The 11,723-nt window shown below is 44.2% G+C and overlaps 1 protein-coding gene across 1 annotated transcript; it reads left to right on the top strand.

The window, feature by feature from the left end:
- Positions 1–319: 319 nt before the first annotated feature.
- LOC146342569 (vomeronasal type-2 receptor 26-like) lies at positions 320–10,733 on the top strand. The gene is made up of 5 exons (XM_084807899.1): positions 320–604; positions 2,634–3,494; positions 4,213–4,440; positions 8,723–8,849; positions 9,832–10,733. The coding sequence occupies exons 1-5, from the start codon at positions 320–322 to the stop codon at positions 10,731–10,733; spliced, it is 2,403 nt and encodes an 800-aa protein (XP_084664025.1).
- Positions 10,734–11,723: the final 990 nt, after the last annotated feature.

Raw genomic sequence — 11,723 nt, 5'->3', positions numbered from 1 at the left:
GAACCAGGGAACTGCATCCTCCCCATCTGGATCTGGGCATGAAAGACCATCAAAAAGTCCGGCTGCATAGAGGGTAAGTTGTCAACAAACCATGTTTGTGATGTAGCACAACATCGTCACTAATCATGAGGCAGATCAGTTAAGGCATGGCCTTTAGCTTCCAATTTCCAGTCTTGAGCCAACATGAGATAACATTGACTCATTCCTTAAACTGGCAGACATTCTGATCATTGAATATCTATAGGAATGAACTGAAGTGGATGCCTTGATCTGAAGGAGATGCAGTGTTGTACTATGTGGCTTTCTTTGCAGGGTAATGATGCAGTTCTACCAGCACATCGTGGCACTGACATTTGCTAGTAAGGAGATGAATGAGAACCCTGAAATCCTACCCAACATTAGCCTGGGCTTCCACATCTATAATAGTTACTTCAGTGCAAGCTGGATCTATCTTGCCTCATTGGAACTTCTCTCTAGAAGAGGCAGATTCATCCCAAATTACAAGTGTGCTCTCGAGAATATTCCTGCAGCAGTCATTGGGGGACCTAACTCTGACTACTGTCTCCCTATGGCAACTCTGCTTTGTGTTTACAAGGTGCCACAGGTACGTTATGTGCATACAGGTTTTAGGCTAAAAGCAGAAACGTGGAGGGCCAGGGGAAAGCAAGAAACAGAGAGAAGAAGAAATAGAGAAGAGGAAAAGGAAAGAATGCCAAAATCCTAGAGGAAAGAAGCCATCAGAGGTGCTGAAACCAGACAAGTACTTGAGAGAACTAGACCAATGACATCAGATATTGCTTGAATAAGGAAGGTGTATAAAATAGGTACACAGTCTAGTTAGGGTAGCTGGAGCTGTTTATCCCAGGCTGTTTGTTTTATTTACCCTATTGCTCATATCTCCTTCTGCTCCTTCCTCTTCTTCTTGTAGTGTGTGTGTATTTCCTATTGAATTATGTTTACTTAGACTGTAGTAATTAATTATGAGACCTTTGTGGTCTTCCCCTTCCTTGGAGTTACCAAGCAAACAGCTAATAGACAACCACCACACTCCATCATAGAATGACCCAAGGCCCAAAGATGTTTAAAGCTGGTTTAGTGTAGGCAACCAGAGGAAAAAATATGTCCAGCTGATGGCAATAGAAAAGGCCACAGGAAGGAAAGAGCAAAAAATGGTGTGGGCATGCTATTTTTCCTCTTTTCCTTTCCACTCACAGAACAGGGTATTGCCAGTCCATGACAGTGCAAAAGGCACAATACACGAGCTGCAAATGGGATGGAGTAAGGAAGGCCACCTGATGGCTGAATGTGACACACTCCTTAGACCAGGTGGCAATGTGGTAATTGGAGCACTCTGAAAGAACTAGACCAAAACCTACCAAAAAAAATACCCAATACCAAAAAATACCCAATACCTACCAAAACCCCCCACATACAACCCAATAATGATGAGATTAAATATTGCACGCATTTCCTCTTGAACAACAACAACAAAAACAACAACGATGTTGTTGCTGTTCTTGCTGCTGTTTAAAGCAATGGCTGTTACATCGACTACCCAACAGGGAGCGAGGAGAGTCTCTTGCCTAGCCCCATTCCAGAAGTCTGAACAAAAATCAAGACAAAACCCTGGAAACAATGTCAGTGTTATTATTAACCGTAATAATATGGTTAATATTATGAACCGTAACACCCATTAACTGTACTCTCCTGTGGTGCAGAAGGCAGGAGGAGAGGTTCTTTCAAATCAGCAGTGGGCCACAATTTATGTGGCTGGGGAAGAAGCAAAAAGTGACAAACAAGCACAGCAGGTGACAAAGCGGAGTACTGAAAGAAAAATGGAGAACGGAGCACAGTGCCTGAAAACGTGAACTGAAGAACAGGGGCAGCCTGGGTGTGGGAGGAGGAGGAGGCACAAAGTGTCTGAATGATGGTGCTTTCGAAGGAGATGAGGAGGGAGCAGAGGGAGGAGGAAAGTGATACAAGCACTGTAAGGGCTGGTACCACCCGGGAAGATGCACCAAGATGGAGGCTAGTCTGGAAAACATCTGCACCAGATGGTGGAATGCCACTCACTTCCCTGATGAGTACATCTGTATCTCAGGAAACAGAGGTGCAAGACATCACGTTTACCCAGGAAATCCATGGCATGCTGGACAGAACGTGCAGAGGCTTGCCGATTTGAGCCTTGAAGGCATGAGAGACCACTGAAATAGTGGTTCAGTATCTCCCAGTGCAGATATTGTTACCACTTTATGTTACTATTTGGTATGAACATTCACAGCGGCCCATCCCCTTGCCTTCCAATTTTGTGATTAGTATGGGAGACTGTATGGCATGGAACTTCCACCAGTCAGTCCAACGAGTACACCGGGATTGCCACACATTTCTGCTAACTGTACCACCCCCGGCATCCCAATGTCAAGGATTGTCTTAAGCCACTTCTGTGACAAGTCCCAATTACCATCATATGTTCCACAGCTGCACCTTAAAATGGTCATTAAAGTAACAGTAATTTAAAAAAAAATCAACTTTCCTGGTTAATATAGTACCTGAATAAAAGATGCAGTATGGATTGAAATCATTCCCCCACCCCCTCTCTGTCTTTCATTCACTCTCTTTCATGTTATCTTTAGCTCATCTATGGCTCTTCTCCTATGAGGAATAGCAATATCCAAACAGAATTCTTCCACTGGATGTTCCCAGAAGGAGCTCATCAATACGATGGGATTCTCTTGTTACTGCTGCATTTCAGATGGACATGGATAGGGGTAATAACGCATGAAGATGACAACTCAGAGAAATTTGTACAGAATGTTCTTCCCACATTTGCCCAGAGTGGTATTTGCTTCGATTTTATAGAAAGATTCCCAAAGGTAATGTTTCCCAGTGAGTTTGCTGCAATGGTAGAGGAAGGTTTTGAAACAAGCCTCATTGTAACGGCAAGCTCTGCCAATGTTGTGGTTGTGCATGGTGACAGTCATACCATGATGACAATGAGAATCCTACCCAAGGTGGCAGAAATCGAAGATATATCATTGTCCATAAAGGCAAAAGTCTGGATTATGACAGCCCAGATACCTTTCGCATCATTTTCTTTTCAAAGGAGTTGGGACATAAATTTCCTCCATGGTGCTGTATCCTTGGCAATTCACTCGAAGGATCCCCTAGGGTTCCAGGAATTCCTTCAGATGAGAAACCCAACCCTGGAAAAAGAAGATGGTTTTATCAAAGTTTTCTGGGAAGAGGCATTTAACTGTTCTTTTCCCCGTCCTTCTTTAGACAAGGAAGCTGGGCAACTCTGCACTGGGGACGAGAAACTGGAGACTCTTTCTGGGTCTGTTTTTGAAATGAGCATGACTGGCCACAGTTACAGTGTCTACAATGCCATCCATGCTGTGGCACATGCTTTACATGCCATGTATTCATCCAAATTCAAACACAGAGCAATTGTGGATGGCGTAAGTTGGAAACATCTGAATCAACAGCCATGGCAGGTAATATCCTCATCTAATTGATGCAGAACAATTCACCATAATAATGGGTGGAACCATAGATCCTGGACTGCCTAGGATACTTCCACTCTATGAAGGCTGGTGATTTGGGCTGTCCTGTAACTCTGATTGTGTCATTGAAACAGGGCCTTGCACAAACACGGTGGGTTTTACTGCAAATGAAAGGCTCTCCTATTTTATGGAAATATCATAAGAACTAAAATTAAATAAACCTTATTGAAAAAGGTAGGAAGAAACTGAACGTTCTCGGAGTTTCCAGAAGCCACAGAATATTGAGTGTAACTGTGCATCCCTTGTAGAAAAGTGAGGAAAGAGTGGACAAGGAAACTGGCATCGGCCCCCCAAACACTATGGAATTGGGGCATTAGGATTAGCAGGGCTTCATACCATGAGGTTAAAAAACCAACATCTCTTCCCCACATCAGACATAGTTAAACTTAGTTTGGAGTGAAGGATACAAATGCTCTCAATTATGTGGTAACACTGAAGACATTTTTTATTATGTCCCATAATAACATAAATGACATTTAAAATGCCATGGCCAATGAACCACCATCAGTAACCCATGGTATTATTTTTGCGAACCGCCCACAGGGCTTCAGCTATTGGGTGATATAGAAAGGAAATAAATTAATAAATAAAGATGTTGTTTAAAATTAATTTTAATCTGATTAACTTTCCTTTTCCTGTACCAATTTAGATCCACCACTTTCTGAGAAGCATCTCATTTAACAATAGTGCTGGAGAAGAGGTTTCCTTTGACCCGAATGGGGTGTTAGTCATTGGATTTGATATTAACAACTGGGTCACATTCCCAAACCAGTCCTGTCACAGAGTGAAAGTTGGAATGGTGAACCCACAGGCTCCCCCAGAGAAGAGGTTCATCATTCATGGTGATGCCATTACTTGGCCCAGCAGGTTCAACCAGGTGAGGTCCATTTCGCAATATATCCAGAGTTGTGTTGTGCAAAAACCTCCTCCCAATTTATCGAATGATTTTGTCCCATGTAAAAGAGATTTTTGTTTTTCTCCCTCCTTCTCAGGGCACTTTAGGATTTCTCTACCATCCCTTTGGGTGGTGATTTTGTGTGACCTTATCATTGAACGGTATCAAAGAGTGCTGTGTGGGTTGCCCCTTTATATTACAGTTCTCCATTGCTCTGCAGGATCCCTAGCTGTTCGCACTTCCTGGGGGGAATACTTATGGCAACAGGTTTAGTTCCCTCTCCACTGTGTTGTGCTTTTTACTGAGGTTGTATGTCGGGGGACACATTGGGCTTGAAAATCTGCATTATCCCAACTAGGCGAAAATAAGGACAACGCAAATAGGGGCAGCCTCCCCCCCGTAAATACTTCCGCAGCCTATCATGGCCTAAGGCAGGGACGCAAATGGCGGCTGGTGTAGTGGCCGCCATTTGAGTCTGCAGCACGGCAGCAGTGGCCGGAAGTCCGGATGCAGCCGGGGAGGATTCTGGGCGGGAGGGATGGATTGTCAAGGTGGAAACTGAGCCCATAGAGCCCCAGAACAGTTCTGATTCTGAGGAAGAGCAACAACTTGTGGGAAAGGAGCTCGCTCATTGCTCACAGGCACAGCAGCAGGGAGAGATTCCTCCTGCCTGCATTCCTGAGAGAGATAGTGACCTTGGCAGCAAGAGAGCAGGGGATGGGGTCTTGCTGGATGCTTGGTGCAGATGCAGGGAGTGGCACCAGATGGAGGGTGCCGAGAGGAGGTGCTCTGCCCACTTGGCACTAAAACAATGGTCGCGTCCAAAGAACCTATGGGTAAGAGGGAGGACCTCTCCATAGCCCATAAGTTCAGAGGTTTCCCGCTCTTCTCCTTCAAACGGGGACCAACTGCCTTACCTGGAGCTTAGACTATTCTGCTAACTACCCCAGTGCAGTTCCTTGCTTAGACACTTATTTTTATCATCTGAAAGAGTCATTAAGTTGTAAAGGAATAAAGCCTTGGAAAGAATCCTCTTCATCTGTGTCTTGAGTTGGCTATTGGAGGGGACTGTAAGAGGCAGCTAGGGCACTCCTGATTGCCTCCCCCCACCCAGCAGATGCTCCGACCGGAACCAGGTAAGCGAGTCATACATCCCTAGTCCACAGCAGCCTCCTTCCCTGCTCTGACCTTCCGCAGCTAGACAGCTGAAAGCGGCTGTGTAGCTGAAAGTGCAGGGCAGGAGGAAGGTGGAGGGAACAATCCCCTCTGTGCTTCTCCTGCCCTACATTGGATAGAGGCCTCCGAACTCAGAGGCAGCCGTCTATCTGCATAGGATTGCACCCTAAATGTCCAAATATACTTTACAGTCCACAGGCCATTGCAGTTGATGAACCTGGAGCACTTACTTCTCATTTACGATGTAGCACTAATGCGCTATGTCAATGTTGCACTTCTACACTTTACTTTAAAAAAAAATGTTAGAGGCCCCCTGGGATCCCTGTCCTGTCAGATGCCCCCTGACCAGGGTCAGTGAGGTCACAGCCAGGAGAAAGACACACTCCTGGGCAGGGCTATCATGCTGAAGTAAATGCAGAGGGTTGGTGCACATCGTAACAGAAGCACAGACAAGCCAAATTAAGGAAAACAATTAGACTATACGTTGTCTCAGAAAAAAATATTTTTTCGACGCCAAACTCTGGGGTGGCTGTGGGATGGCTATGATAGCATGTGCCCTCAACAACATCCAAACACAGCAAACTCACAGCAAAACCTCCATGGGGATAACCTCCTGATCTAGGGATGGGGGATAATTTCTCCCTGAAACTTGGGGGGGCCGAGTGCCAACGCATTCGGTCCTCTGAAGGTTGTTCGGGGAGAAATTCTCTGCCCCCCCGCCCCCCCCCCCGGGATGGGACTTACCTTTCACGAATGTCCCTCCCGGCGGCGGGTCCCGGCAGCGGTTCGGCAGGTCTTCATCAGGGGCGGGGGTGGCAGCCGATCTTTCGACTGGCTGCCGCCACCGCCATTACAAGAAAAGTAAAAAAAAAAAAAAAAAAAAGCCCCCGTGATAGGCTACGTAACGATTAACGTAGCCTATCACGGCTAGATTTGCAAAGTCAGCCGTGATAGGCTACGTTAATCGTCACGTAGCCTATCACAAGTGACTTTAAAAAAAAAAAAAATTCTGTACGGCTAATGGCGGCCCCCATAGGGAGCCGCCATTCGCATTCCTTATTTGGTCCCTGTAGTCTACGTAAAGATTTACGTAGACTACGGCGAAAATAAGGACAACGCAAATAGGGGAAGCCTCCCCCCCAGCCTGAATTTCGGCCGGGCGAGGCGGGAAGCCTCCCCCCCCAGCCTGAATTTCGGCCGGGCGAGGCAGGAAGCCTCCCCCCCGGCCTGAATTTTGGCCAGGCGAGGCGGGAAGCCTCCCCCCTGGCCTGAACTTCGGGGGGAGCAGTGAAGCTCCTCCCCCCCACCACGAAGCAAGCTGCGAGACCAGGTAAGTGACTTTCATGCATCCCTATCTTGATCTGAAAGCCCCATGGGAGGAATTATTTCATGATGTTTCACCCTGGGGTTTAATTAAAGCATGCGCACCCTGCAGAGTGCACCACCAGACAGATGATTGTACAATGAAAGACAGGACAATCACACACAACACTTGGCTACCTTTGAAACTGAGGTAAGCGCAAAACTCTACCTCACCCATGAGCGTTTCACAGAAATGTTCTTCTCCTTTCATTTTTTTTCTAAATCAATTTCTTTCCCCATCAAATTGAATGAGAATGTTCAAAGAAATGTGAATTTTGTTTTCAGCACAGCACTAATCAAACTATTTCCTCAACGTTCACAACATCATTCACATTTCAGTCACAGAACTAGCCATCTCTCAAGTTCAATACTTAAAGGTGATGTCTATAAACATTGCCCTGATCTATCCCATGTTACAAAGCATCTATTATCACCATGATGAGAAGTATGCAGGAGCCAAGAACAAGCTAAAACAGCATGTGGAAAAGATATCAGAAGTGGTGAGATCTCCGTTTCTCTGCTGTCCAAATACACACTATAGGTCTGCTAATTAGTACATAGAGGGGTGTTGTTGTTGTTGTTGTTGTTGTTGTTTGAAAGCACATGGTCCTGACAATGGTCTCCCATATTCTAAGAAAAAAACATCAATCAATGCTACTATTCAGGGGTTTGACATCAGAGTCATCCAGGTTCTAACTCTTTGTTTACAGGACCCGGGGTTGAAAACAAATGTGTTTATCAACTGACCAAGCAAAGGGAATCACAGGATTAAAAAGTAAATTTTAAAACACATAAACATAGGGATGACAAGGGAAACTGTAACCAGGTATTCCTGATAGAATATATCAAGAGCAATGAAATATCCGAAACACCATTTGAATGAGTTCCAAATGGATAAGATCCTTGACGAAGCTTTGAGTGGGATTGGATGGATTCAACAACTCTCGGTTTCCTCAAGTGCTCATCACGCCACTGCCACCACCTGCCCCTGCTTGTGGCGCTGTGCAAGTTCCTAAGCAGACCCGGCGCGTGCCTGGAGTAGCCGCAGGGCTACCCGCTCTTGTAGCAATCCACCACAGTTTCACACAATGGTGGTTCTGGAACTCCCGCATTTTAAACGTTGCCTAAAGGCACCATTTACACAACATTAAAAATACGGAATTCTGGAACTGCCATTGTTGCACACGATGGTGGTCTCCAGTGTCCCCGTCAGGGAGAAGAAAGGTTAAGAGGAGCTCCTGTCTCCACCGCCTTGCCAGGCTTGCCAGGTGGGAGGGGCAGGAGTCGTACCTCCTGCTTGTTCTCCACTCCTTGCGAGATGGGAGAACATGCTGGACCAATTCACCGGGCACAGGGATGCTTGGTGAGTGGACCCAGATCTGCACATAGTATCGGCAAGTCAATCCACGATATGTGAGTGAGGGGAAGTCTGCCAGACTCCACCCCCTTCCCAGACTCTCGCAACATCCCTAGCTTTGAGGAAGGCCATATATTTTACAAGAACTAGGTCATACATACAAAGTGACTGGAGCAACAACAACTAGTAATACTGCAACTAGGATTGACAGTTGTCACATAAAGAATTCTCTCTGAAAACAAAGCCATTATGCCACACCAGCATCAAGGTATTTTGTATCTGTAGATTTATAGTTTGGCCAGGAAGGTCAGTGTCAACTCCCAAACTATTAACTTTCTTTTCCCCTTTCTTTTTGTCATTTATGGGCAGGCACAACCCCTTTCTCTGTGTAATGACAATTGCCATTTAGGTTATAGCAAAAGAAAGAAGGAAGGGGAGCCATTTTGTTGTTATGATTGCCAGCCATGTCCAGAAGGGAAGATTTCAAACCAGAAGGGTAGGGGATCTATTGTACAAGATGTATAAATTATATCAAGAATGATGAAATATTTCTGTGCACTACATGCTTAAATATCGCTTACTGTTTTGCAGGTGGCTGATCAGAAGGGATGAGTTTAGTTTGTTTTTTGATAAAAACTTTCCAAACTTCACGATTTTTATCATAAAGTCAATAGGAAGAACTTTAGTGTTGTTGTTTGTTTTCTTTGTTTGTTTGTTTGTTTTAACAAAGTGGAGATGAGAGAAAGTCAACATGACAGAGAAGTCCATGTAGGTTTGAGTGCTTAGCTTTATCTGGCTTTGAATCCTTGTATATCCAACCATGTTTATGATGCTGGATTTGGATTTGGATTGCCACTTCTTCTTTTTCTGACACGACGCTCTTCATCTTTAATGGTTATATGGCAGACAAGTACAACATGGTCCTTTCCTCACAAATTTCTTCATGATTTTGACAGACTTCAAATTATAGATAAATAAAAAGAATTTGGGAGAAAACTAACAGATTTGTCCATACCTACTGATGAGAGGAGACTGACAAATGGTACCACTGAAATACAAGTGCTCTTGTCTATACCATGAGATATCATGATGGGTTGCAGCAGGGTGGAGGATTTCAGCATATCTAGAGGTGATTAACTGCTTGTTAATCATATTCCAAGATGGAAGACATCATTTCTTTTAGTGGAGATGAGCTTCCTTTCACATTGGTCCAAGACATGCATTTCTCCTGGGTGATAGCTGAATGAATATGACTTCTTGCAAATATAATAAATGTAATAAATATAATAAAAGAAAGGCACAGGCATGGCTTTCAAAGTCATAGCAGCCATCACTCAAAGCTTCCTTATTGTTATCTTTTATTTCTTTCAGACACAATACACAGAGCTTCACAGACATATTTTCTTCTTCTTCTTCTTCTTCTTCTTCTTCTTCTTCTTCTTCTTCTTCTTCTTCTTCTTCTTCTTCTTCTTTTCCAGACATGGACAACTGTTTTGAATGCCCTAGAGATCAGTATCCAAACAATGACAAGGATGGGTGTGTCCCAAAGCCAATAACCTACCTCTCTTATGGAGAACCTTTGGGGATCAGTGTAGCCACTTTGGCTCTTTTTTTTTCTATCATCACAGCGTTGGTCCTTGGAATCTTCATGAAGCACAAGGACACTCCCATCGTTATAGCCAACAACCGGGACCTCAGCTATACTCTCCTCATCTTCCTCCTGCTCTCCTTCCTCTGCACTTTCTTATTCATTGGCCAACCTGAAAAGCTGGTATGCCTCTTTCGGCAAACTGCCTTTGGAATTATCTTCTCAGTGGCAGTGTCTTGCATATTGGCCAAAACCACCATTGTGGTTCTAGCTTTCATGGCCACCAAACCAGGTTCCAAGATGAGGAGATGGCTGGGGAAAAGTCTGGCTAACTACATCGTGATTTTATGCTCACTTATTGAAGCAATGATTTGCAGTATGTGGATGGCAATTTCTCCCCCATTTCCAAACTTGGACATGCACTCCATGACCAAAGAAATTGTACTAGAATGTAATGAAGGTTCAGCTCTCATGTTTTACTGTGTCCTTGGCTTTATGGGTTTCCTGGCCACCATCAGCTTCACTTTAGCTTTCCTAGCCAGGAAATTGCCAGACACTTTTAATGAAGCCAGATTCATCACCTTCAGCATGTTAGTCTTCTGCAGTGTGCGGGTGTCCTTTGTTCCCACCTACTTGAGTACCAAGGGGAAATATATGGTGGCTGTGGAAATCTTCTCCATCTTCGCATCCAGTGCTGGATTACTTGGTTGCATCTTCTTCCCAAAATGTTATATCATTTTGCTGAAGCCCGAGTTGAACAGCAGAGGAAAGTTAATCACCAGACATAATTAAAGAATGGGTTTTTATCTCATAGGATCAGCCTGTAATGAAATCTTACTATATTTCACTGCATGTATTAGAGCTACTGCTTTCCAGTTCATAGTCTCTTCCAGATCATTGTTATTTGGGGGTTAGATGAGCTGATGTGGAAACTGGAAAAAAAATCCTCCTGTTCAGAAAGGACCAAACTGTTACAAGCTGAGGCCCAAGTCTTATGCCTGATTTATAATTGCTCAAAATAGCACCACTGCTCTCAGCACCAAATAGAGCACTCCACTGTTCTGATCCCCCTGGCTCTTTCCCTAAAACTATGCTGTCAAGGGGAAAGACTGACATGGGGTTTGGTGTGGAGGGCTTCATCAGCTGCCTAAGTTGGATTCATAAGGTTCGGCTATTCTTGAATTATTCTAAGCATGAGCGAGAGTCCATTTCATGTTGGAAAGTCTGCATAGTAATCACAGCCCATGAATTAAATTTATGCTTAAGCAAGTGCTGAAAGCCTTCCACCATCCCTGCTATCAGCCCATCTCACACCATATGTTTTTGTCAAGGAGGGGGGCATTTGGCAGATTTTGGAGAAAGCTGCCCAATTCTAGATTTTTGTCAGGGTTTGAAAGCAAAAATACATGTTTTAATGATAATTTAGCAATAAAGCTCAAGGCTTGAAGTAAGAGTATTATACCCATTATTTGGAGTTAGGGGATGCACTCTCAAATGAATGTGAAAGTGGTTCAACCAATTAAAATGGATAAAAAACTTCCATCTTTGTCTTAATATGTATCCATTTCTCAGTCCTGCACAAAAGAAATTATGAAGCCTGTGATCAGATCCCTGAGCTTGAAAGAATTCAGCTGAGCTTGCACAGAAACACTTCTGGGGTTCTTCTCACTGGCATTTCTCCTCTTTCCTTTAGCTTGGCCAGAATCACAGACAGTTTCATATTTCACCCATTTTGGAACACCTCTGCTTTGTTAATAGAGCAGTTATGGATTAGTATGTCAG

Source organism: Heloderma suspectum, chromosome 6, assembly GCF_057233095.1.
Source record: "Heloderma suspectum isolate Gila_16-S chromosome 6, 16-S_ref, whole genome shotgun sequence".
Lineage (NCBI taxonomy): Eukaryota > Metazoa > Chordata > Lepidosauria > Squamata > Helodermatidae > Heloderma > Heloderma suspectum.
The sequence above is the reverse complement of the archived record's forward strand: the minus strand, read 5'-3'. Positions and strand labels throughout refer to the sequence as shown.

Coding starts and splice junctions, on each gene's coding strand:
- LOC146342569 (XM_084807899.1), top strand. CDS start 320: ATGCAGTTCTACCAGCACATCGTGGCACTGACATTTGCTAGTAAGGAG. Junction 4,441..8,722: donor GGCCCAGCAGGTTCAACCAG/GTGAGGTCCATT, acceptor ATTTATGGGCAG/GCACAACCCCTTTCTCTGTG. Junction 8,850..9,831: donor GAAGATTTCAAACCAGAAGG/GTAGGGGATCTA, acceptor CTTCTTTTCCAG/ACATGGACAACTGTTTTGAA.